This window comes from Ceratotherium simum, chromosome 22 (genome assembly GCF_057802395.1).
Source record: "Ceratotherium simum simum isolate JZ-2026a chromosome 22, ASM5780239v1, whole genome shotgun sequence".
In the NCBI taxonomy this organism is placed as follows: Eukaryota; Metazoa; Chordata; class Mammalia; order Perissodactyla; family Rhinocerotidae; genus Ceratotherium; species Ceratotherium simum.
The window spans coordinates 24,552,251-24,578,078 of NC_141921.1; the positions used below are offsets into that span (position 1 = coordinate 24,552,251).

Below are 25,828 nucleotides of genomic sequence, written 5' to 3' on the forward strand. Positions count from 1 at the left end.
CTGTAGCTTAGGCGCTGGCATCTGAAGAGCTCTCGCGGCCCGAGATCAGACCAGGAACGGCGGGTGGGAGTGGCGGGTAAGCAGATTTCTGCTCCAGTCGTGAGGGGTTTCCTAACCCCCAGAGCCGCCTATAAAAAGGAACAGGTCAACCCCAAAGCAGGGAGCTCTGCACGACTGCAGGAGATCCGGGAATCCAGTGGATGGAAGTAGATGACGACACTCCTTTTCAACCTGGAGTTTATTCGAAATACACACAATTTATAAACACCGAGGGTTAGCTTCATAACTTGCTCATTAAGCTTTAACTATCACCAGTTACAGATTGGTGCTGGTTCTAATTGATTTGACAGTGAGCTCCTATTACTCACCTATTAAGCATAAGGGCCTGTATGGGCCCCCGGGGAGTAAATAGAGGAGTGGGCTTATGTCGTAAGTGAGCGAGTGAGGTGCATCAGCATGTCGGGAGTGACCACAACGGGGGCCTGATAGAGGAGTAGAAGGTGGACTGTAGTTCCTGCCTGGCTGCCGACCGGGTGCTGAGGAGGGGGTGTGGGTTCTGAGAGGAGGAGATCCCTGAGGCCCTGAGGCCCGTGACAGCGCAGCACACTGTCCACCCCAGAGGTGGCATGGGCGGAGTGGAGCCCCTCGTTATGAGGCCCCTGGGGCTGGCTTTCCACCTGGAAAGTGGGATAAAAGCAGCACTGGAAGCAGAAACATTACCTTTAAAATCTGAATCTTTTATGAACAGCCTCATTTCCTTAGCCTTGGGGAGCAGGACACTTCTGAAATATTTAAAAAACAAATAGGAAACCAACCTGGTCTGAGGAGCTTCACAGAGCCTGGCTCCCAGAGCTTTCCTGGAGACAGTTCTCCTCCGCGGAGGCTGGGCCTTTGTGGGAGTGAAGCACATGTCCGGATCTTTCCGTTGTGTTTTCCAAAATAGAGAAGGTGAGACGAATGCTGTCATTCCATGTGATTAAACAGGTGCCGGGTGTTTCTAATCGTTCAAGTTACTGAGGGCCCATTTGTGACTGTCATAGGTTACGGTTTGAGGCCAGACAGTGGGCAATGAGAACCCAGACCAGGCAGTCTCTAGAAGGTCAGGAGCACACATTGATTGCACACCTACTGTGCACCAGGCCACGTACCAGGCTCTGTACCCCACAGCAGTGGCCAACGTGTTTTTAATTCCCATTTTTCAGCTGAGAAAGCTGAGGCTCAAAGAGGTGGTGTAACTAGCCCAGCTCACACAGATCAACAGCCTGTAAGTGGTGAAGCTTGAATTCATTCACAGGCCTGTGTGAGTTTCCAGCAAAATCCCAGAGCCTTCCTTTATGGTGCTTCAGGTATCTCACCTTTCCTATTTGACTGGGAACTTTTAAACTTTGTTTTGTTAATCTCACCCCCCCGGTAAAAAAAAAAAAAAAAAATGTACATTTTCCAGCCCAGCCCAGTATGCACATATCTGTAGGACTAAAAGGAAAAGGTCACCCACTGCTATTTACTCTTACCAAGTGCGATGCACCCTGAAAATTTCTTTTCCAATTTGTAATGTTAGGTGTGAGCTCTGAATTAATTTCGCAAGTCTGTAGCAGGGAACAGCCCACAAGTGGAAGAACTGTTTTAGTTGTGAGCTTCTCAGAAGCAGGCCCTGTCTTACCGCCTCTCCATCTCCCTCTGCACAGCCCAGAATACAGTGTGCACGTGGGTGTGCCAGTGTTCAAGGAGGGCCCTCTAGGTGTCAAGCCCTTGGCATCTACTCCTTCCTTCTATCCTAACAGCAGCTGTGTGAAGGGGGTACTGCTATGAGCCCCATTTTACAGATGAGGAACGACAGTGCGAAGAGCCTACCTAGCTGGCTCAAGTATCATCAATAGTGTGTTGGAGCCAGGTTTCACACACACAGTGATTCTCCCATGGACCTTCTTTTTCTAGTGTTTTCCAGACTGAGGGTACGTGGTGCAAGGGTCTACAATATCACTTAGACACTCAATTGGTAACTCTGTCAAGCAGGATTTCTCAACTTCAGCACTGTTGGCATTGTGGCCTGGATAATTATTAGTCGTGGGGGGGTCCTGTGCATTGCAGGGTGTTTAGCAACATCCCTGGCCTCTACCCACAGACGCCAGTAGCACCTCCACACGCACAGTCATGACATCCCAAAACTCTCCAGATACTGCCAAGTGTGCCCTGCGTGCAAAATCACCCCCGACTGAGAACCATTGCTCTAAAGGAATGAAAACTGTGGAAGCACTAAAGAGCAGTCTAGGTTTTGCTGCTCGCAAATTCGGCCCAAAAGAGCAGCAGAGACAGGTTTTAGCGAAGGGACCGATTAAGGGTGGGATTAAAGGAGCCCATAGGGATGATGAGGCCCCCAGGGGCTAAACAGCAGGGAGGCCTTCACTGCCAGGGGAAGGGCCACGGGAGGGAGCAGCCAGAGCTGGAGCCATTGAAAACGACTGCTTGGTGGGACTGAGGAGCCCGCGCACTGCCGACGCACAGCGCAGGACGAGGGGCCCGGGAGTCTATAACCAGCTCAGGACAAGGGGCCCGGGAGTCTGTAACCAGCTCAGGACGAGGGGCCCGGAAGTCTATAACCAGCTCAGGACGAGGGGCCCGGGAGTCTGTAACCAGCTCAGGACGAGGGGCCCGGGAGTCTGTAACCAGCTCAGGACGAGGGGCCCGGGAGTCTGTAACCAGCGCAGGACGAGGGGCCCGGGAGTCTGTAACCAGCGCAGGCGGAGGGGCCCGGGAGTCTGTAACCAGCGCAGGAGGAGGGGCCCGGGAGTCTGTAACCAGCGCAGGACGAGGGGCCCGGGAGTCTGTAACCAGCGCAGGAGGAGGGGCCCGGGAGTCTGTAACCAGCGCAGGACGAGGGGCCCGGGAATCTGTAACCAGCGCAGGACGAGGGGCCCGGGAGTCTGTAACCAGCGCAGGACGAGGGGCCTGGGAAATTGTAACCAGCGCAGGATGAGGAGCCCGGGAATCTGTAACCACCACAGGATGAGGAGCCTGGGAATCTGTAACCAGATCTCTGCCTTCTCAGTCCCTCACATCTGCTGTGCCTTCCATGGGCCAACCCAACAGGAAACCAGGAACAAGGGAAGAGAGTCCCTGCTCTGTGCCCTGGGAGGCTGACAGGCTTTACCAACGGGCTCCCTTTCTCTAGCCATCCGCAGAGGTCAGCCTCTGGGGGCACAGAAGGGGACAGAGAGCTTTAAAGAATGGATCTGGGAGAGCCTCAGCGCAGGATCACTTCCTCCCACGCTCAGCTTTACAGCATTGGAGTCTCAAGCGATTTATGGCACTTCAGAGCTAATAATTACCAACTCCTAGTTGTATTGATGGAAATTTTGTCCCAGAGACACAAAATATAAATAAATAAATAAGCTTGAACACAGCACATTCCTTTCTCGTCTCAGTCCGGTCAGAATGTAGGGGTGTTCATGGCCAGACACAATTTTAACTAGTACCACTTGGTATCAGGGGATCTGAGTTCTTGTCTGGCTCTGCCTCTAGCTGGCTGTTGGAAGGTGGGCAACTGTATTTAATTTAAAACACATGTTCTGTGTGACACTGCTATGTGACGGCATGGAAAGATGAACACGACAACTAGGCCCATCTCTGCTCTCAAGGAGAACATGTTGAGAGGAACAGACATAAATCTATAACTTCTGGATGTCATGGTGAGAGCTGTAATTGAGGCCTGAGGAAGGCTTCTAGGACTGGAGATAAAAGGGCGATTAGTTTTGCTGGAGGCACTTAAGGAAAGCCAAAAAACGTGGCAGTGACTTCAACGTGGGTCTCAAAAACATGCCAGACAGACAATAGAAAGGAGCATTCTGGGTAGAGCAAAGACGAGAAGACATGAGAGCACCCAGTCTTAGCAACCACAATTCCTACGTGTCCAGAGCTCAGGTGGGCAAACTGCAGCCTGCTGGCCGGATCCAATTCTCAGTCTGTTTTTGTGTGATCCTTGAGTTCAGAATGGGTTTAACATTTTTAAACAGTTGAAGAAAAAAGTCAAAAGAAGAATATTTCATAACACATGAAAATTGTATGAAATTCAAATTTCGTTGTCCATAAATAAATGTTTATAGGAACACAGCTATGGTCATTCGTTTACAAATTGTCTGTGGCGGCTTTAGCGCTACCAGGGCAGAACTGAGCAGTTTACAACTGAGATAACTGATAACCAACAGCCTAATATATTTACTCCCAGGCCTTTTATAGAAACATTTGCCAACATAAAGCAAAGTCTGCAGTCTAGTGCAAGGGTGAGCAGGGAGGGGCAGCGAGTCCTGAGGCCAGGAAGTAAGGTAGGGGTCACATTGTGAAAAGCTGCAGTGATGGGGGCTTGATCCCATGGGTGATGAAAAGTGATCAGAAGTTTTTAACAAGAGGGGATGATCACATCTCTGTGATCGCATTTTTATTTTAGAAATGTCTTTGACTGCTCTAGAATGAAAATGGGGAGACAGATAAGAGTCTTTGAGAATTAGAAGATGACGAGATCCAGAGTTTAGGCAGAAGCAGTGGAGATGGAAAGGAGACAGATCAGAAGAGATCTTTCCATGGTAAACCATGCTGGTCTCATGACTAGTTAGATCTGAGAGTGAGAGGGGATGGGGGGAAGGGAGACGGAGTCACGGCTGGATCTTAGGTTTCTAAGCGGAGTAAGTGGGTAAAAACAATGATGTTATTAACCAAGGTGGTCTCGAGCAGAGGCAGACGGGGGATGGATTTTGTTTGGGACACTTTGATTCTAGCATGTAGTGGAGTATCAGGGGTTGGGGGACTACCTAGGAGGTAGTTGGCTGTTCTGTTGGTCTGTGGCTCAGAGAAGGGTCTGGGCTAAAGATAGAGATGTTAAAGGTTCAAGGCAAAGTGGAGGCAGAGGCCACCCATCCCCTCTCAGGGCAGGAGTCCTGCCCATGAGTATAACGTGAAAGCAGGGCCCAAAAGAGGGGTTTTCAAAGTGTGTTCCTTGGAGGCCAACGGGTTCTCCCAGCAGCTGCCTTGATAAGGGCTGAGCGGGTGGGACTCAGGCTTCCACAACCAGAGCAGTTTCTCTGATCTGTTTTGTGTAGTGGGCATTTACCTAAGAGTGTAAAAGTGATAGGTTCCTGTACCTAAAGTGTTTGGCAACCACAGGACTTGAGGTTACTTAAGGTTCCTTCCAGTTCTGGAAGACCATTGAGGTTGTGTGATCAATCCTTGTGCCCCCAGGAAAAAATATTTCCAGTCCTTCTCGGAGTGTTAATTGCTTGTTTGGTTCTTTTCAAGCCTACAAGGAATGACAGTGAGAAGAGCCTTTCTTAAATGCCCTCAGTGGCCAATGATCACAACTAGTGAGGGGCCTCCCTGGCAGGGAGGATAGCACCCTTCACTACCTCCCTCTTTGTCTGTAGAGAGGGAAGAATGTTAACCCCACAGAGCTACTGGAAATTAAAGGATATTCTGGTAAAATATCCGGCACCTGGCAGTTGCTCAGGAAATGGAACCTTGAAGCCTCGTACCCCACCAACGACCTTGACTCTGTCATATGAGGAAACCCGTGTGCAGTGAGAGTGAGCTGGCGGCTCCGGCTCCTCCTTAGATGTGTTCCCTTTGCCTGCCACTCTGACCTGATGATCCTCATCTAGTGCCTGTCCCTCCCTTCAGCCAAATCCTAGCCTGGCCCTGCTGTCTCTTGTCAAGTCAACTCTGGTGACCGGGATATGGAAGATATTCCACAGTGAAAGCCATTGGCTCCTCTGCTTTCCGGAAGTCCTGCGCTGAGTCTCAGTTGTCTGCAGAATGAACTCTTCCCTTTGAAAACAGTTTGCATTTACCGAGATGCTTGCGGCTTTTCAGAGTAACAAGCCGAAGCTTCTGTTTTCCACAAGAACACATCGTGTTGTTGGTTGTGACTGATCCACAGTGTTGGACCAGAGCGAATGTGCCCCAAGCATCGGTGGTCCAAGCTCTGACCCTTCTGTCCTGTCATTTCCAGGTTCGGGGTCTCTAGGGGCCTCAGCACGATTGCAGGGTTATTGCTACCGGGCTCAGGAGCCCAGGGCCAGGTGCCTGCAAAGCCAAGCTTCTGAGTTCAATCAAGAGTGAGCACAGGTTTCAAGTGTAACCCATTCCTTTTGCCAGGAAATGAATTCAAAGCACATATCCTTCTAACAGTTGGTCTTTCATGCACTCCATCATCATATCGTCATTGGGAACCTTATATGTGCCTGACTGTGTCATTCACAGGATGCAGGTGTAGGAGCTCATGGGGCAAATAGCTAGGAGAACAGACATGGTGTGGTAGTGTAATAAGGGTTTCAACACAGTCCGAATGAAGCCTTGAGGCGGTGATGACTTCTCCCGGAGATGCATAGACAGCCAGAGAGAGGAGGTAACCTTGAGTGAGGCCTTGAACAACAAGAGGTAGCCAAGCAGAGACAAGGAGAAAGGGAGTTCCACAGAGAGAGCGGCATTGCAAAGGCAACTGAAACCATAACTGATGGCTCTTAGGGACTCCCTTAAACATCTTTCCTCCAGTTGTTTTCTCCAGCTGACTTCTTGGAAGTTGTTCATGAAGACCACCGCACAGTCCATTCGTAATAGCAAAGCACTATTCTAGGAATTAAAGCATGCTGCCCCCCACACTGCCTCCCGACTACCAAGCCAAGGTTCTTCTCTTCTTTAGGAATTCCAGTGGCTATGAGGTTTGCTGTGGTTAACTGAAAAGCCGTGGCAGCAGCATCCAACAGAGCACTTCTTGCAACCCAAGTTGGGTTGATGATTCCCTCTTCCTCCGTGTTCAAAAAATCACCCAGCATGTTGCATCACCAGCTTCTGAGGAACTTTGCATACATTTCTCAACTGTCAGTCATCCTTCAACACCTGCATTCTTAGCAATGGTCATTGCTGGAATTTTGAGCATCTTTTAATTACTTCTATACCAATTTTTGGCTCTTCATTCTCTGGAGCAGTGATTCCAAGCCTGGAATGCACCAAAGCAAAGCACCCAGATGAAGTCTTTTTCAGGACCAGCTCTTGTAGCATTCGACACATCTGTGACTATTTCTTTTCATTCTCTTCCACATCGCTTGTCCCAGCAATCTTCAGTACGGCCACTCCATCTGCAGTTTCAGCAGATGTTCATTTAGTTTTTCTTTTTCATGGTCACTCGTGGTAACATTCTAACTGCTCAATGATTTCTTGAATATCTTTCTCAATTTGAATCTTGCCACCTTTTCCTTGCAAGAATGTGGCATCATCTCTTGTCACAGTAACCGCTCCAACTTTTCCTAAGTCCTGAAGCGAAACATCTTAAAGATTTAGAGTCCAGCTCTCTTTTCCAAACACCGCCCCAGCAGTAGCAACAGTTTTGTTGGTTCTTTCCGTGACACCAAAACCTGGGGCTTGGACTGCTATAAACTGAAAGCCAACTTTTATCCTATTCAAAATGAGTATACTGAGAGCATCTTCAGCAATTACAACCAAAGGCTTTCACTGGGCATTGGCAATTTCAAGAGTGGGTACAATGAACTGGACACTGGAAATTATAAGTATCCTGGAATTCCCATTTCTGAACTTTTGATATATAATTCAAGAAGAGAGATATATAATCTTAGTCAAATTCTGTGTCTTCAATTCCTAATTCATCATTCAGTGTTTTTCTGCCTTGTATTGTGAGGACACGCTTCCAACCTTTGTGATTATCTCAGAAATGATGTTGCTGATTTCTCTGTCTCCATTTTGCAGAAATTGTGGCAAACGGAGCAATGTCTTCAGGGGTTATCACAGGTTTAGTCTGCTTCCGAAGTTCAGCAGTTACAGTGTCAACATGCGACATCACACCTTTCCTGATTTCCACTGGATTAATAACTTTGCTAATCTTCTTGAAACCTTGCACGGCCATCGAGCACGCCAGTGCAGTAGCAGAGGTGGTGCCACCCCAGCCTCTTCATTTGTGCTGGCAACATCTTGATCAAGTCTGGCGTGATAGTTTTATGTTTATCCTTTAAGTCAATTGACCTGGCCACAGACACCTCATCTTTTGGTACTTTGAAGCTCCCCCAGCTCTATTCCATAATCACTGTTCTTCTCCATAGTGAGGGCTTCAGCATCTGCTAGAAGCTCTGTACCTTGAAGCATGAAGTCTTAGGCATCTGCACTGAATTTTACATTTTTGGCATAAATCTGAGTGAAATGAGGAGCCAGTGTGCTAGACACGGCTTTGTCTAGCAAAGGTCTGTGCGTAATGAAAGCATTTCTACAGGGCTGGAGGCTAGGTGGCAAGGCAGGCCCTCAGCGACAAGGGAGGGGCAGGGTGTAGGATGCACACCCAACAAGCTGTCAAAGGGGAGATCAGATTTCAGTTTTTAAAAGATCACTGCCTGCAACATTTTTTAAGATGGGATAGAGAGTGAATCAGTGAACAAAATCCAAGCGAAAAAGGATGAGTGTAGGGCAGGAGTGGCTTTGAACATTGAAAGAAGGCTACACATTGGAAAATTTTTCTAAGGTTGAATGAACTGGATTTGGTGAAGGAGTGGGTGTGGGGGGAGATGAAGAGATGGTCCAGCCAGCAGGGCAGCTAAGTGGTGGGAAAGGGGAGGGGTCAGGGTTAGTGCAGGGCCTCACCCTTATGGAGCGAAGTCTGAATCCACTGGGATGAGAAGAAGTTGCTGGTTCCACCCACTTCATGATTCCCAGAGCCTTGGAGACAAGTTAGGCCTCCCTCTCTTCTCTTCTCCAGTAGCAGGTCCTTGTCTCCTGCTAACTCAGCCCAATAACTCAAGCTGCAGACTAGAGAGGCATTTGTATTGCCAGATTCTTCCAGCTAATGTATACCATGTGTCCCGCTAACCTTTACAACAGCGGGGAAATGTCTTGTAATTAACCAGAATATAAAGGAGGAATGGAGCAGCCTGGCAGTCTCCTATAGTCATTATCATTCGGAGGAGACGAATGTACCTAGTAAGATTTCCATCAGCCACTTACAGCCAGCAGTCTTCTCTTAGGAGTCTTGACTTTGTTCATATACAGTGCAAAGGCATGTATAAGCGTGAATTATATTTTGTATGTGAGTATTTGTAGCCATGTGCACACAAGTGCGCAAATGTGTTCTTGTGGGTGTACTTGTAGACAGGAATATGTATGTACACGTGGATATATGCACACACATATGTGCATCAGGAGGTGTGCATTCAAGTGTAGCCAGAACCATGGAGCTAGCCCCAGGCTCCATTTTATCTCCACTGCATTAATGGTTACAGAATCCTCCTCTAAGAGACCAATGCGTCACTGTAGTATTGGCACTGCGCTAGTGGGTGCTCCAGAAATGAGTGACTGTACAAACAACATGAACAGATACCTCCCAGAAATTCTCCAGGTCCTTACTGTTTTGTCCTTCATTTCTGATTGGGTCCTTCAGTAGTGCCCTGTGGAGATTTGGAGAGGGAAGTGCCCTTGTTCCCTGACTCTTTGTACACTGGTCTGCTCTGGTCTGTCAAACTAGTTCTTCAATGAGCTCATTTTGTGGCTAATTTCGCATGGTGTTCCGTGTTCCGTGATCACTCACCACCCACTTGGTCAGATTGTTTGAAAGAAAAATTAGCTATATATGATTCATGGTGTGACCACTTCCCTGGGATTGCTCAAAAACTGAGGCCTCAGCATAGGGAGGTGGTTTCTTGATGCTAACTTTCCTTGATGTGTGTCTTGCCAAGAGCTTACCCCTCAGCCAAGGACATTTTCCTGACCCATTCATCAGCCCCTGTGATGGTATGGGCCCACTCTAGGCTCTACCTTCCCAGAGCCTGGCCCTGGGCCAGCTGGACGTACATCTTTTAGAGATTGTGTTGTTGGTAGGAGGAACCCCTGCCCATAGAGCTGTGGCCCCCGCATTCCCCAGGCGAATGTGTGGTGCCCACAGACAACATGGGTGACACAACCTCTGGGACCCAGCTTCGAGGAGTAAACGGTTGGTCACAGTTTATATGTAAATGAAGGAGCCCCCTGTAGCTTTCAGGTTCCTTTTTCATTCAGTTCTTCTTATCACCTTAACAAACTCCACCCTGTGATAAGTAGCAGGAAGCAACAGAGGAAGAACAGAAGGTAGTTCCTGCTTGGGAGGCATGATGACGTCATCCCCTACTAAAGTGGCCCAGTGAATACTCTGCACTGATCTGTCAAGTTTGACAGTCCTTCTTGGGAAGGACTGAGTAGAGAGGATGGACCCAGAAATTGGAAGCATTCCTTCTGGGGCCTTGAGAGGGGAGAGGAGCAGGAGCCTTTTCCTTGGTGTAATCTTGAGAAGAGAGGAAGAGGGTTCCCTCTTAGCCACCCCCTCATGTCCACCCGCATCTCACAGCCCCCCTCAGAAGCTACAAGGAAAACCCAAGCATCCGTGGCACACTGGCCCCCTTCCTCATCCCCCTTCCTCCGTGGACACTACAACCTGAAACAGTGGGATTGGGAAGACTCTGACTCACCTCCTCCTCTTGGCCAGGTGTCCTGAGCCATCTCCACAGACCTGACTTCAAATGGGCCACCCTGGGTCACAGAGACGCCCCTCCCCAGCCCTGCTCCAGTGCTGGGGCATCAGGGAGAAGAGCCGGAACTGGTCTTGCAGTGATGGGACCATTCTTGTTCTCTTAGGAATGATGAAATCAGAGGCATTTTTCCCAGCCGCTCTGTATTAGCTAGGCTTGAATAATGCATGTTTCCCTGCTAATCCCTCTGTTTGATAATGGGTCCACGTTAGTGTTCATTGGAAATTTTCCTGCTGGATACACATGAAGAGTAATGCACATTTATAAAAAGCACGTTGGGAAGCGGTGACTCTGTGGTAGTAACTGAATTTTATCAAGCATTCAGCTTAGACAGCAGCTTGCCAGGAGACAAGCCCTTGGGAACTTTTTGATGTAGGCAGAGCAGGGGTGGCAGGGGGACTGGGAGATGGCCCTCTTGCACACCCGATCGCCATGGGCTTTAGTTTTGGGATTGGCAAGTTACCTCCAGTGCAGAGCAAGTACCTGAGTTTTCAGGACCTGAGCTGGGGAGGGGGCAGACGCTGGAGACGGTTAATGGTGCCTCTGGGATTGCTTTGGGGGCAGGTCACAAGAGAAGATGCTAAGATCAGCCAAGCGCATAGCTGCTTCCTGGCTGTGTGTCCTATAGCAAATCACTTAAACCACTTTGAACCCAGATTTTATTATCTATCAAGTAGGTATAATAACTACCAGTCAAGGTCGTTGAATGTATAAAGGACAAAATGAAATGATTATTGAGGGCCCACTACGTACTATGTGCTTTCCTAGGCACTGGGAATACAGCAATGAAGGAAACAGACAAAACCCCTGCCTTCATGGAGCTGACATTGCAATGCAAGTGACAAAAATCACTAAGTAAAGGATAGAGTATGTTGGATAGTTCGGGAGATCAAGTCGGGAACAGAGTAGCGTGAACTGGGGTTGGAGGCAAGGATGGAGTGGTTGAGAAGGCCTCCATGAGGAAGGGGTGTTTGCACAAATGCTTCAAGGAGAAAAGGGGCGAGTCATGAAGATATTTGGGGAGGAGCATTCTAGGGAACTAGCAGGCTGAAGCAGGAACATGCCTGGCATATTGTAGGAACATCAGGGAGGCCTTTGTGGCTGGGGAAGAGGGATTGAGGTTGAAGATAGGGTCGGAGAAGTCATGGGGAGGGCAGATTGGTCTGTGCAGGCCATTTAAAGACTTGGCTTTTACTCTAGAAGAGATGGGTTGCCCCTGAAGAGTTTTGAGCAGAGATGTAATATGACTTATGTTTTAAAAGAATGCCTCTGGTCTTGTGTTGAGAACAGGCCATATGGAGGCAAGGGTGGAAGATGCGAGCTTGGGGAACAAGGGGAGAAGTATGGGAGACTTGGAGCAGGGTGATAGATGTGGCCATTGCATTTGGGATACATTTGGAAGGATTTGCTGATGGGTCATGTGTGGCTGTGAGGGAAAGAGAGGAGTCAAGGATGCTGATATAAGTAAAGAACTTGTGAGGCCCTGAGGCCAGGGCCTGGCACAGAGGAAGTGCCTGGTTACAGTTGTTGCTACCACTGCTGGGTACCAGTCTGAGTGGGGCTGAGTCACCCAACAGGGGCCAGCTGGGAGATGGCACAGGAGTCTGGGACTAGACAGATCCACCAAGCCATGTAACCAGAGACAGGATGAAACTCTTGGAGGCCAGCAGAATGCTTTGGGGAACTAGGATAGTCAGACACAAAGGAGGAAGATGGATTCAGAGGCATGGCTTTTGGAATTGTGGAGTTCTGGCTCTGATGCCCTTTATGTGCTGTTTGGCAAAGTCCTGATGAGCTGTGGACCAGACTTCGTGATGGGATCAAAACCCAGTTCAATCCATCAGGCCAGCGTCTGAGCCAGGCACCATTCCCCAGTGACCTCCAGAACTCAGCTTCCCCTGCCCACAGTAGGTCAGCTGGGCTCAGCTGGGCTGATTGGCTCTGCTCCACGTGTTCCTCATCCTCCTGGGACCAGCCATGTCTTCTCCCAGTGATGGGAGAGATACAAGAGGGCAAGCCTAATCTGGCAGGCAGTTTTCAAACCATTGGATGTGTCAAAACCTTCAAAATTCCAATAGTCAAATCCAAAGTCAGGGGGTGAGGAAATATACTCCACCTCTTTAATGGGAAGAACTACAAAGTCACGGTGCAAAGGATGTGGATGCGGGGATGGTGACAATTTGGGGCCATAATCCGATCTAACACACCTGGTCAGAGTCCAAACTAGCACCCCTGGTCAGGGCTGGTTCAGAAATTGGGCGGGGCTGAATCTGCAGGGGAGCGGAACTGCGGAGGTGGGCTGGCTGCCGGGCTTCACCTGCGGACACTCACTAGGAGTTTGCCCGGAAATCACCTTGTCTGCCTTCTCCAGAGGATTAGCCTTGAGAGCAGCATTTTCTCCGTGTCTGAGACTCTGCTGCACTTGAATGTTCCCCTTGGTAGATCCTTTCCCAGAGGGGCTTCTGGCTTTGACCCACCATGGAATGTCCCAAGCCAAGAGAAGGGATCATTCTAGAGGACCCCCTCCCCCCAGTTACAGACAACAACTTAACCGTTCCCTCTTACCTCCTCTCTAGTCAAGAAGCAAATTGAGTTGAAGTCTCGAGGCGTGAAGCTGATGCCTAGCAAAGATAACAGCCAGAAGACATCTGTGTGTAAGTGTCCGCCCGCCTGCCCGCCTGCCGGGCATCTTGCTCGCAGTCAGCCCCGCCGGCACTGTAACCGCGGGGAAGCCACACGATGCCAGAGTGGTGTCCCTTCAGTCCCGCGTCCCTCCACCCCGGGTTCTGCGCGTGGGCACGCTGACCTCGTGGCCAGTGAGCAGCCCCAGGGCCTGTCCTCTGCCGCCTCCTCCTCCCACTTCCCTCCTTTCTCCTCTTTCTCCCTCACTTCCCATTCTAACTACAGTCCAGGGCGTCATTACTGCTACATTTCTCTCTTTATTTTTCCTTTTGAATCACTTCCACCTGCTAAGACAGTCCTTTTTCTGGCTCCTCCTCTAGGAGTCAGTAACCTCCAGTTGGGATCTTGGAGGCTGCAGGACCCCAATTCCAGCTCCCGGGGCAAGATGGGAAGGGGGGCGGAATGCCTAGTCACCTCCACCGGGGTCCCTGGACCTGGCTGGGCAAAGAGCAGATGAGATGGTAGGGGGCCTGCCTCTTGAGCCGATGGGGTGGTGCTGGGTGCTGTCTGCTTGGGCATGGGGAAGATTACGTCTATGGGAACATGTTCCTGCTGTTGGTGTTTGAGAGATTAAAAGGGGGACATCCAATGCTGGGAAAGGGGCTGGAATGTCACCCCAGAAACACCTGACTGGAGCCTGTGCTAAGGGGCTTTGGGGCTGGAGCACAAGAAGGGGTTTGGGAACCGCAGAGGCTGGACTTGAAAGCAGAGGAGATTTTCCTGAGAAGCCCTCTGTTTTCATCCTGGAGGTGAGGGTGGGGAGCCATCTTGGGGCCCCGAGTGTCTGGCCTGCTGGTCTACCTTCTCCCCCTCTTCCTCACGTCCTCTCCCTCTCCCTCCACTTTCCCCTCCCTCCCCCATCCTCCCCCTCTCTGCTCTCCCCTCTTTCTCTCTCTGTTTCTCTCTTCCCTCCTGACCCTCTGCCTTCATCTCACCTCCACGGGCTCTCTTCTCCTGAGGTGCTAGAAGTACTTGCTGAGAGAGCGGCCGTCGGTGGCTCCAGAGCTCTGTGCTGTGTGGCAGGGAGCAGGGCTGGGGGAGAGGCAGTGTGATCCTGAGGCCCTGACCGAACCGAGCCTGAGTGTGGGATTTTCTCTGGTCTTTCAAGTCCTCCAGCTGGAGACTGGGCACCACTCCATGTCTCTGGGGACCATCATCTCTGGCAATCCTGCCCTGAGGAGGCTGGACGGCAGTGGGCAGCCAGGAGGCCCTGCTTCTGTGCTTGACTAGGGGACCAGGGGAAGGAGCAGGGAGCAAGGAAAGCTGAGGGTTAGGCCAAGGGTCTGCAGAGAAGGCTCGAGCCATGGCCCTGGCCCTCATGGGCTCTTTCTGTCTCTAGCCACAGGAAACCAGATGAACCGAGGCAGGCACGATTTATTTCAGAGGTTGCCCTGGAAACACAGGGAAACTTTCAGGAAATGGCCCAGATTTGAGAGAGCAAGTTTGAATCCCAGTGTGTCCTCAGGTAACCATGTTGCCCAGGCACTGATGTCTCAGTTTTTACATCTGTAGAATGGGGATGCAAAACTTTACCCTCTTTTCCTCCCAAGGGTGCTGTTGGATCTAAGACGGGCCTTCTTGACCTAGGATTTCAAGAGGTCCATGAACTCGATAAAAAATGACATGTGATGTTGTGGGTGAATTTTTAGGGGGAAGGGGTCCATGGTTTTCATTAACTACTCAGAGATGCCCAAAATTCCCTCAGAAAGATGAAGAAACCCTATTCTAACAAAATAATGCAAAAACTCTTTGAAAAACTACTGTGTACATCTCTCTACCACAAGGTACTCCGTTCTGAGATTTCCTGGGAGAGGGGTGGGTGTGTGACTCGAGCTGCCTTGGAGGCAGGGAACCAAATGTCTTCAAGTGTCTGGCCCTTTGTGTTCTACCCAAATTCCCTGTGGACAAGTGTCCAGAGTTTCAAGGGAGAAGTGGACCATGCTAACGTCTCCTGGACCCCACTTACTGCCTTCACCACATGGTCCGTGGGTACCATGGACCCCGGCCATCGGTTCTGACCACCCACGTGTCTGTGCCTCCCTTCATTTTGGGTGGAAGGCATTGCCTTTCTGAGCATATTATGGCTTCTTCCTCCCCACAGGGGCCCTTGCGGGGCGGGGCCTTCTCTTCCTTCCCTCTCTAGCCAACAGCAAATTAATGCTACAAACACAAGCGGCCGGTTTTGAATGGGCAGGGGAGGGTGGAATTAGGGAAAGAGGGGGAAAGCCTCTTGCCTCCATAATTCAGACAGTAAACTGCTGACTGGGATTTAAGTTTGCTTGTTTCTGGGGGAGCCCTGAAGGTCCACATGGGACTGCCGTCGCCTGCTCAGTCCTCCCAGGAGAAGAGGGCACTGGTGTGGTGTGAGCGGCTCCCTGCTGGGCTTGTAACTTCCTAGACGGTGGCTGAGCTGATTTCCAGCTGGCTGATTAAAGGGGAGGCAGTGGGGTTTGCTCCGTGTGTCAGGGGCTGTGGTTTCGTTGCGTGGGATCTGGTCCAGCCACATCCACATCTGTCAGCCTTCTGCTCTGTCTGCGTACTAGGCAGCGTCAGTACTGAATGAGAGGGCAAGAGAAGGAGGCGGGAAACTGCTATGCGTTCTTAATGTGCTGCAAGGTGGCTGTGGGGTTCCCACGCGGTGGTTGACAGGGACTTTGGGATGGGTGTGGTCAATGGGCAGGATTGAGTAGGCAGGGCCTAAAGAAGGTGGATGCTTTGCTGAGAAGTCCTCAGTAGGGAATCACGATGAGGCTGGCTTTCCAGCAGATGAACCAGCAAGTGCAGCTCAGGGCTGACATCCTCATCTTCTTAGAGCAGAGCCTCTTCTCTCCTTCCCACCCCCCTGGGAGTCCTGGAGGTCCCGGTTATCTCCTTCCTTCCCATTGCTTGCAAAACACTGAGGCTCCAGGAGCAGGGGCTTGCTCTGCTTTTGGAGACGGCACTTCCGTCTTATTATCTCAGCCTGGAGAGTTGTGGACTGGTGGGAGTGGTGATGTTGCTAAGTTTAGGAGGTGAAAGCTTTGGAAGTAGAGGTTTGGCGAGGAAGGGGCTGGGAGTAGGGGACAGGCGTCCAGTGGGGGTGACTGGCTGTAACCTGGCAGTGTGGAATGTTGCAGAAAGGGAGGCTACCCAAAAGGCCTTGTGCTCCGTGCCACACGACCAAGAGGATAGCCAGTGTCTGGCTCGAGCATGTAGTCTGTCCAAGGCCCCAGGTTCCCTTGGCCAGCCACACCCTGGGGTTCCTGGAGATTTGAACAGGGTCTATACCAGGTTTCTAAGGTAGAAATGAGCTTCAGACTCAATGAGTCTAAAATGGGACACCCCACTGCCCTGCTTCCATTGGCTCCCCTGCTCCCTCTCCCCAGGCCCTTGTCTCCCATGAGCCCTGGTGTTCTTTCTTCGCCACGTCCATTACCACTGCCTCGTGTCCATCCCCACTTCCAGGGTCTTGTTGTCCTTTACCTGAATGTTCACAAAACTTCCTAACTTGTCTCGCAGTAACCGGCCTCCCCCTGAGCAATCCAGATCTCACCGTGCCCTTCTCCAGTCGGGACTTTTCATTGGCTCCCAATCGTCTTCAGGATCAGACTTGAACCCCTTGAAAGTCTGACCTCTGATAGCTCACCTTGCACTCTTCCGTGTCACTCGTCACCCTCCCTCCTATTCCGGCACGCTGGCCAACTCACAGTTCTGATTCCATGTTTCCACCTCGCTCCTCAGGCCCATCTGTCTGCCTGAAATGCCATTCCTCTGTTACCGTGTGTGTAGATCCTACTATCTCAGAAGGTCCACGTTAAATGCCACCTTCTCCAGGCAGTCTTTCATGCTTCTCTCGGCAATATGAAACAGTCCTGCCTCTGAACCTCCCTGTGGCTGCGTCTTTCATCACCTCCCCATTGTGGTTCCACAGTTTGTTTCCATGGCTCGTGTCTTCACTCGACTGGGAACTCCTTGAGGACAGTGGTCACATCTGACGTCTGACACTGGCATCTCCCATGGTATTCAAAATAGGGTCTTGCATACAGTAGGTGCTCAATTAATGCTTGTTGTGTACCATGTGCAAGAATGAGTGAGTGGGTGAGTGAGTGATGGAGCACATTACTCATATTGTGTGACATTGAGTGGGTGGGAGGGAAATGGGCCAACTCAGGGAATGTGCTTCAGACTCCCCGTCATCCCTCGTCTAGAGGTTGCTGTTGGGATCGTGGGAGTGGTGAGGCCTTGAATGGAACTCCTCTGGCCAGGCTGTCTGCCTGGCCCCAGCTCCTGGTTATCCCCAAAGCCAGGAATCCAGAGGTGTGAGGGGGTGCCAGCCTCATGAGTCTGAGCATCTCAAGAACAATGAGCTGGCAGGGATCAGAGGATTTCTACCCTCTCCACTGGAGACAGGAGAAAACTAACTTTGTGTGTATCCGCCGCCCCCTGACCAAGCTTCTCCTTTAGTGGAGACGACTGTACACATGGTTTTCTTAAACAGGACTCCGGTGTTCACAAATGTGAGAGCGTCACACCATCTGCCAGAAACGCCGCAGGTTCCCTCTCTGCTCGGTGGCGTTGGGCGGGGGGTGCTCTGGTTACTGCTGACTCTGCATTGAGAAGTGGCTGGTGGGAAGAGGTTTCTCAGCAGAAATATCCATGTTTGAGCTAAAGTCCCTGCTTTGAACTTCAGACTGCAGCTTTCTCTTACATTCTTTACCGTTTCTGATCACGCATCCACCTTTTATTTAACTTCCTTTGAGTCATTTCTCCATTTGGCGCTGAGGTTGGGGGGCTCATCTCATCTAGAGTCGCCATCAGCAGATCAGAAGCACAAGGTGGGGAGGTCACCGGGGGCTGTGGACTGTCCACCTCTGGCCGCTGGTGTGGGATAAGGGAATGGGGTGGTTGTTGGTTTGGGGTGCCTGCCTCTGGGCCCACATGCTCTTGATGAATTTCACTTGGACTTTGCTGGCAAAGGAATTTGTCAAAAGCAGCTCCCCACCATGCACACTTGGGAAACCTAAGCCCCATAGACTCCAGCAACCCTACACAGCCCCAACGGAGCAGGGCCTCCCTGTGTCTCTGCCTCTACCTCCCACCCTGAGACACTGCCCCCGCTGGTGCCTTCCTGTGATTATCCATCTCTGTATGTGCTGTTTTTTGCTTTGTAGTAACTCAGGTTGGTGTGTCCCAAGGGCATAATATGTGTCCAGACCCTGGCATACCCGAAAGGGGCAAAAGACTAGGCTCGGATTTCAGGTAAGATCTGTGTGGGAACGTTCTGATTGCAAGGAGGGTGGGATGGCCTGGTTGGGGGAAGACAGGGGCTGGCCTTCCTGGAGGTAGACTGGAGAGAATGGTGTAGATACAAAAACACTTCCTGGAGAAGAGCTATGAACTTTGACATTCTTTCCTGATTCTAGCCTGGGAATAGTGCCCATGCCTAAAGGGGGAGGGGAGGGCTGTAGACTGCCAATGTTACTCCTCAAACCCATACCTAGGGTACAAAGGACTGCCATCATCAGCAATGGCGTTCCAGCAGGCAGCTCAGCACATGATAATCTAGGAGACCCTAGGGCCCTGAGATGGTACATTCTGCAAAGTTTCTAACTATGAAGGCATCTTCCCAGAATCCTCCACTTTCATTAAAGTTTATGGGTGTCACCCACCCACTCTTAGCTGCCCTAATTGATACTTATCTCAGAGGATTGCTGTTCTGCTCACAAAGTCACCTTTTAACTCAATCCTAAAACCATTAAATGGTCCAAGAAAAGAAGATGAAGAGCAGATGTTCCTTCCAGTGGAGATTTTAAGTGATAAAACAGTGGAGCAGAGATGGAAGGCCAAAGGAGAAATAGTTTCGCGTGGTACTGCTTTGTGGAACGGGGAAGGACTCGGGGAGGGGCCTGGCAGGCCCAGGGATTCAGCTCACAGACACACCTTGTCTCCCAGGTTAGGATCCAGCGTCCAGTTCACCTGCAACGAAGGCTATGACCTGCAGGGGTCCAAGAGGATCACCTGTATGAAAGTGAGCGACATGTTTGCAGCCTGGAGCGACCACAGGCCCGTCTGCCGAGGTGAGGGCGCCACGGGAAAGGGAGGCTGGCCAGAAAGCTGGGCTGGGCATGGAGGACAGAGCCCAGCTCCTGGTGCCTGAGGTCCAGGCTCTCATCCAGACGGCTCACCTCACTCTTGCTGCTCCCCAGGCCTCAGATTCTGCGTTCATCTACTAATTAAATTCACACATTTATTCAGCACTTTCTCTGCATCTAGGCCTATTCTAGGATCAGGAGATCCAGAGGTGGGGAAGGGAGACATGGCCCCTGCCCTGCATGGACCTTACAGCCTAATGGGGGAGCCACATGTGAGCAGACTGCTAGCGCATTGCGCAGAGATGTCACAACTACACCCAGATAGGAAGAGAAGTCACCTCGTATAATGTCACCTCGAATCCCTCCATTATAACACATATACACCTCGAACTCTCTAACTCAGTGCCCTTGTTTCTTTCCACATGCTTGGCAATAAACAGACTTGTCAGCTCTGAAAGAATGCTCTTAGCCATGTAGAAGTAATGTGGACCATGGTCTGAAAAGTTTTCTCTGCGAGATTCTTCCAACCCGACACCTGGGCATCTTGTTCTCAAGGGCCCTGCCACCCACATTCCCAAGTATCATGTGGACCAAGCCGGGGCTGGCCGAGCCCGCATCTCCCAAATAATCTTAACATATCAGACCTGAGTGTATTCCTTCGTTGAGACAGGACAGCAGCTGCTTCTATGGTAAAGAAGCCCCTGGCCTCATCCCGCAGGGCTCCGTTAGACAGCGTTTCATTTCCTACGCTCTGCGTCTCTCTTCCTCCGTTGTTTGCGCACATGAGCAGGACTCAGAGCTCTTGGTGCAAGAGAAAGCTATCACTGTGGAGTTTGTAAATAAAGCCATTAGTTGCCCCTTTGGAAGAGAAGTACATTGCCCACTATAAAGTTACATTCTGGATGCTTCTGGTTTACGAAGGAGATTCTTTGCCTCTCTCCAGGCATATACATGAAGATGAAATTCATGTAGAGTCAGATGGGTCTGGGATAAAGAACTGAGATCTTTGCTCCACTGAGGAAGGGACAAGTTGGAGCTTGAAACCCACTCCCTTTTCTTAATGTGTTGATATGTAATCTGGAAGAGGGGCATGCAAATATCCCTCAAACAAACCTTAGATTTATTCATTCTTGCTCAACTTTGAGGTGGCCATGATCCACAATTCATAATATACTTTGCGTTCCCACTGATTTTAGCTGTATTATTTCAAAGATTCCTCTTAGCTAATGTTTTTTTAAAAAATCAAACAAAAGAATTCTTGAGTATAATTCTCAGCTTTGCCATCACTGGGTTATGGGTGATTTGGCAAATCATCTATTTTCTTCCCTGTAAATCTAGCTGATGGTACCTACTCCACCCATCTTGTGTAAATTGGAAGGTCAATGGAACACTTTATGAACTGGGGAGTGCTAGACAAGAAAATAAATACCCTGGTGCAGAACCTAAGCTCGTGGGACAAGGACTTCTGTTTTGTTCACTGCCTAGAATAGAGCCTGGCACATAGTTGGTGCTCAGTAACCTGTGTTGAATGAATGAATGAATGAGTAATGGAACAGCACAACACTCCATTTCCACTCCAACTTTGTAGAGAAGCATATAATTATCAAGTATGTGGACCAAGGGACCCTTTTCCAATCTATGATTTCAGAATTCCTTTTGAAGAGCAAGAATAACAATGTCTTTAGGTGATGGTGGGATCTGATCTCTCCTCAAGACCTTTTCATTGCAGGAAGGTTGTTCTCTTAGTAATGGTGGTCCTTTACCTGAATCTGCCCAGGGTGGGGAAGGGCCGGTGTTTCGGAAGAAAGTTCGCAGTCAGCGATATGCTCATCTTTTCCTCCAGACATGTTGTTGCTCCGGCGATTTTGACCCACTGGGTCTGAATTCTCTGCCACACTGTTACGAAGCATTGGGCTAAGCTTTTTCACATCCATTCTCATTCTATCCTCTGCCACTGTGAAGCAGGGGAAAATCATAGAAAACAGAGCCAGGCAGAATTGGGTTCAAATCCAGCCATCACCCCTTTCAGCTGGGTGTCCTTGGGCCTGTCTCTTCATCGCTCTGAATCTCTTTTCTTCTGCTAAAACGCAGTGATTACAGAACATTGCTCCATGGCTCCTGCGAGGACTAGAGGAGGGAGTGGACATGAAAGTACTCATTTGGAAGTGGTCCCAGTATGTCTGGGAGGCTTGCGTGCACACGCGTTTAGTTTAAACTGCTGAGCACTGTTGGGGTATGGCTCACCAAGCCTCAGAGCACACCCCCAGCCTCAGGTGGCCCCAGATTCTTTTAGAAGCCTGTTTCCTCACTGTCTGGTCCAATCGTATTGCAATTGCACAGTTTGGGGAGCACACAGACTTTCCTCTAGATTTCAACCCTGCCACCTATTAGCTTTCTGGCCCTGGGCGTGTTCCTTCATCATTTTCAGCCACAGGGCCCTCATTTGGGAACTGGGAAAACAAAACCTCCTGTGCTAGTGATTGTGAAATAGAAGCAAGCCATTTTATAGAAAGTGACCAGTGCTGACTCTGGCGGAGAGGGGACTCGGGCGCGGGTTCACCTTCCTGTCCCTCTCGCCCTCCTTCTTCCTCTGCCATGGGTCGTTGTGAGGGAGGAAGAGAGATGGCAAAGGTGCCAGGCTTGGACTTGGTTGATCTGTCCTGGGCCTCCCTGCAGGCCTACAGCTGAGATAGATGTTAGATTCAAGGGTCCTTTCATTTTGGCAGTTTTGGAATCTCTTGTTTTAATTAGCCGGAATTACTATTCTAATTGTGATTTTTCTTTCCAGAGAGTTTAAGTGAACCCCACTTTAAGAATAAAAAGGGACAGGGGCCAGCCTGGTGGCATAGTGGTTAAGTTCCTGCACTCTGCTTCAGCAGCCCAGGGTTCGCGGGTTCGGATCCCAGGCGCGGACCTATGTACCACTCATCAAGCCGTGCTGTGGTGGCATCCCATATATAAAGGAGAGGAAGATTGGCCTCATACTAGCTCAGCGACAGTCTTCCTCAAGCAAAAAGAAGAGGATTGAGAACAGATGTTAGCTCAGGGCCAATCTTCCTCAACAAAAAAAAAAAAAAAAGGGAGAGAGAGAATAAAAAAGGACAAAACTCTGCATTCCAGGATAGCTCCACTAATAAGCGGGTTACCAAAAGATCACATTCTAAAAAGGATTTGCCACCATCCATAGTGGTATTATTTTTCCTCTAATGCATTTAAAATATGATTTGATTTTAAATATTCATTTTCCACACAATTAATTCTACTAAAACATGTGCCTGGCAAATAATAGGTTCTCGACAAATGTTTGAGGACAACCTAAATGAATCAGTGATTGAAATGAATGAACAATACGAGACTCTGCCTTCATTTTGGAATTTGAAATTAGGTATTCACAGGCCTTTCTTCTCTCTCCCTCCCACCAGAAGAAATAAGCTTCTCATTCGACTCTAGAAAATTTTGATCATCCAAAGGAGATGGAGGGCAACATGAAACACCATCGTACTGATTCTATTCAGCCCCACGTAGAGACAGGGTAGTGTGATATGGGGCCTGTTGGACTTATTTTATAAGTGGATCCCAATTTTTTAAAGTAAGCTTTCACAGAAGCCCAGTAAATCAGAGATGCACGTGGAACTTCTCTCCATGAAGGAGGGGCAGGGGGTTGGAGTTGCCCCCTCCTCCCCACTCTCAGCAGCCCCTAAGCCACCTCAGAGCAATCCTTGAGGCTCGAGGGCACACTGTTTGTAAACCACTGATAGAGGGAAGAGGACCAATTGACAACCGAGAGACCTGGTTTCTTGTGACCACAAATTGGGGTTGACAGAGGATAGGGACCAAGTACCAGCCCAGATGAGATACTTAGAGTTACTGACTCACAGTGGAGATAATCAACAGAAAACAGCAAGGCATTATTTTTTTCCTTTGTGGAGAAACCCACTATTTGCTGTATAAATATAATATTATATATGTAGTATATACCCACATACACACACATATTTATATATCTGTTTACAATAAAACACCAGGGCCGGCCCCATGGCTTAGCGGTTAAGTACGTGTGCTCCGCTGCTGGCGGCCCGGGGTCGGATCCTGGGCGAGCACCGACACACCTCTTCTCCGGCCATGCTGAGGCTGCGTCCCACATACAGCAACTAGAAGGATGTGCAGCTATGACATACTACTATCTACTGGGGCTTTGGGGGGGAAAATAAATAAATAAATCTTTAAAAAAAAAAAAAAAAAAACACACAGAAGAAAAACACCAGACTCAGGACTCAGAGACCTAAGTTCAAGTTCAAGCCTTACTATTAACATTCCATATGGCACACGGCAAATTACTGAAATGCTCTGCATCTTCTCTTTCATTCTCATAAAATAGGAGTGCAATATGGGAAATATTGCACAAACCAGCTGAATTAAATGCCATGAAAATTACAGGGGTCTGTCTTCCTTCTTGGTGGCCTTCACTGGATAAGCTTTCTGGGCCTACCCCTTAAACACTAATGTTGTCCAGAGTTCTATTTTATTCCCCATCCTCTACTCTCCCCCTTCCCCTCCCTCCGTAGTTATCCTCCCCCCTGTAGTTATCCTCCCTAGGTGGCACACAGGCTGTGCTAGAATACATTCCCCATTGCTCCCTGAGTCCCTTATCTATATATATGTACTAATGATAAAGCTCCCACTTATTAAGCTATTTATACTTGTATAAAGCATTGCGGTAGGCATTTTCCATGATTTCTTTCTGAAGAAAGTGGCAATATCCATATTTTATATTTAGCTCAAGCTTGGAGTAGTCAGCCAACTTGCCCAAAGGCCCAAAGCTAATCGATTGAGCTGGGATTTAAATCCTGACTCCAAAGGCTCTATCCTACTTGAAAATTGCACCTAGACATCTTTCGGAGTCGATATACTGGGTGGAACCACATAGAACAACTCCCCTCTCCCATTTTTGGTAACTTTTATTTTGTTTTAATTGTAAACTCACAGAAAATTCGCAGGAAGTGTGCACAGAATATACTCTCTACCTACATTTGAACAACTACTTTTAAGGGGTTAATAGACAAGAAGGAAGTCAAGAAAGGTCAGTCAGAGAGGTAGGGGAAGAACCAAGAGGCATCGTTGAAGCCGAGGAATGTGAGTTCCACAAAGAGAGAAGGGTCAGTGAGGTCAGAGACTCCAGAGAGGTCAAGTACGACAAAGGCCGGAAGCAGCCACTGGGGTTCGGCGGCTCAACAGAGAGGCGAGTGTTTGAAGTTGCCTCTGTAAGGAATTGTCGAGGAAAGTGAACAAAGACAAGGGAGAGAACCGACTCGGGCCGAAGCCTCAATTACGACGACAAACCATGACTCTGTGGTGGCACTGCCGTTCTCTTGGCAGCTGCCCGGCACCCAGGATTAGGAATAGAGGAGCAGGATGGTAGAATCAGTCAAAGGCAGATATGAGAGTGCTGAGGGAGCTGTTGGTCAGGGGCTCGAGGCCCAGAATGCACAGTGAAAGAAGGGTCAAGAGGGATAGATAGATGGGGAGAAAAGAGAGAGCCAGAGGGCCGGAGGGGCCTATGATTGAGGGCAGCAGGGGCATCAAGACCAAAGTTTCTCTGCTGGGTGCACAGGTGATGGGGGAAGGAATGGGATGATGGAGTTTAAGATCTCACAGTTGGACTCGCCTGGATCGCAGAAGAGCAGGTCCCAGATGTGGCCCTGGATGTGGTTGACCTTGGGCAGGGTCACCAGATCTCACGAGGACGGGCTGGCCTCTAAAAGGTGAAGGAGCTATCCCTCTGCTGGAACCAAAGGGGAGAAGAAGAAGAACACAGAAGCAGACAGGATTGCAGGTTGGGGGGGATGAGAGAGAGAGTGTATCTGCCAGATGTCCTCTATTTCGTCCACAAAGACTGAAGCAAGGTCGTCAACCGAGAGTAAGGGGAAGCAAGGGGCAGGGCGAGAGGTCCAAGGGGCAGGTAGAAGGCATGAAAAGGACTTTGAGCAGAGTGAGAGAGTGAGCTTAATAGAGCTATATGGCAGGGTTGCTGGGCAGTATCTAGGATTTTTTTGAGGTGGGTAATCATGTGATTTTTCTCCAGCAAAGTTTGACTCTATGGGGGCAGGTCTAGAGAATGTAGGTGGAGAGGTTCGTCCATAATTGATATCTTCCAGGAAACTGATTAAAGGAAAAAGGAGCAAAGGACTTGGGTGAGTTTGCAAGAAAATGATGATAATGGTGGATGATGGGATCTAAGTTGGGTAAAGATAGAAAAGAAGACAGGGAGCTCATGGGTAGAGAGAAAATGTTGGTGTCAGTGGAGTGAGATCTACATGAAGGTCACAGAAGACTTCCTTCAGAGGTTCAGCAAATGTTTGTGGAAGGAAATACTGGAGGGTGGGAGGAAGCTGTCCACTACAGAGGGCTGCAGAGGAAGCAGGGGCCTGGGGAGGGGAGACGGGTGTCAATCAAGGCAGGATTTGGAACAGGAGGTTCTGAAAGATGTTGCAGCTACAAGTCAGGGTTTGTTTGCCTTGGAATTGGTGGAAGGGA

General features: G+C 49.6%; 1 protein-coding gene and 1 pseudogene across 2 annotated transcripts in view; one reads left to right on the forward strand and one right to left on the reverse strand.

Moving 5' to 3' along the window:
- The window catches only part of CSMD2 (CUB and Sushi multiple domains 2), a 604,641-nt gene that overhangs the window by 280,406 nt on the left and 298,407 nt on the right, over positions 1-25,828 (forward strand). For both annotated transcript variants that reach the window (XM_087446344.1, XM_087446345.1), the window contains exons 7-9: positions 13,118-13,195; positions 18,374-18,461; positions 19,155-19,279. In XM_087446344.1, the coding sequence (XP_087302470.1) occupies positions 13,118-13,195; positions 18,374-18,461; positions 19,155-19,279 (291 nt within the window). The remainder of the gene's footprint in view (positions 1-13,117; positions 13,196-18,373; positions 18,462-19,154; positions 19,280-25,828) is intronic.
- On the reverse strand, positions 8-9,833 carry LOC106801102 (60 kDa heat shock protein, mitochondrial-like; annotated as a pseudogene).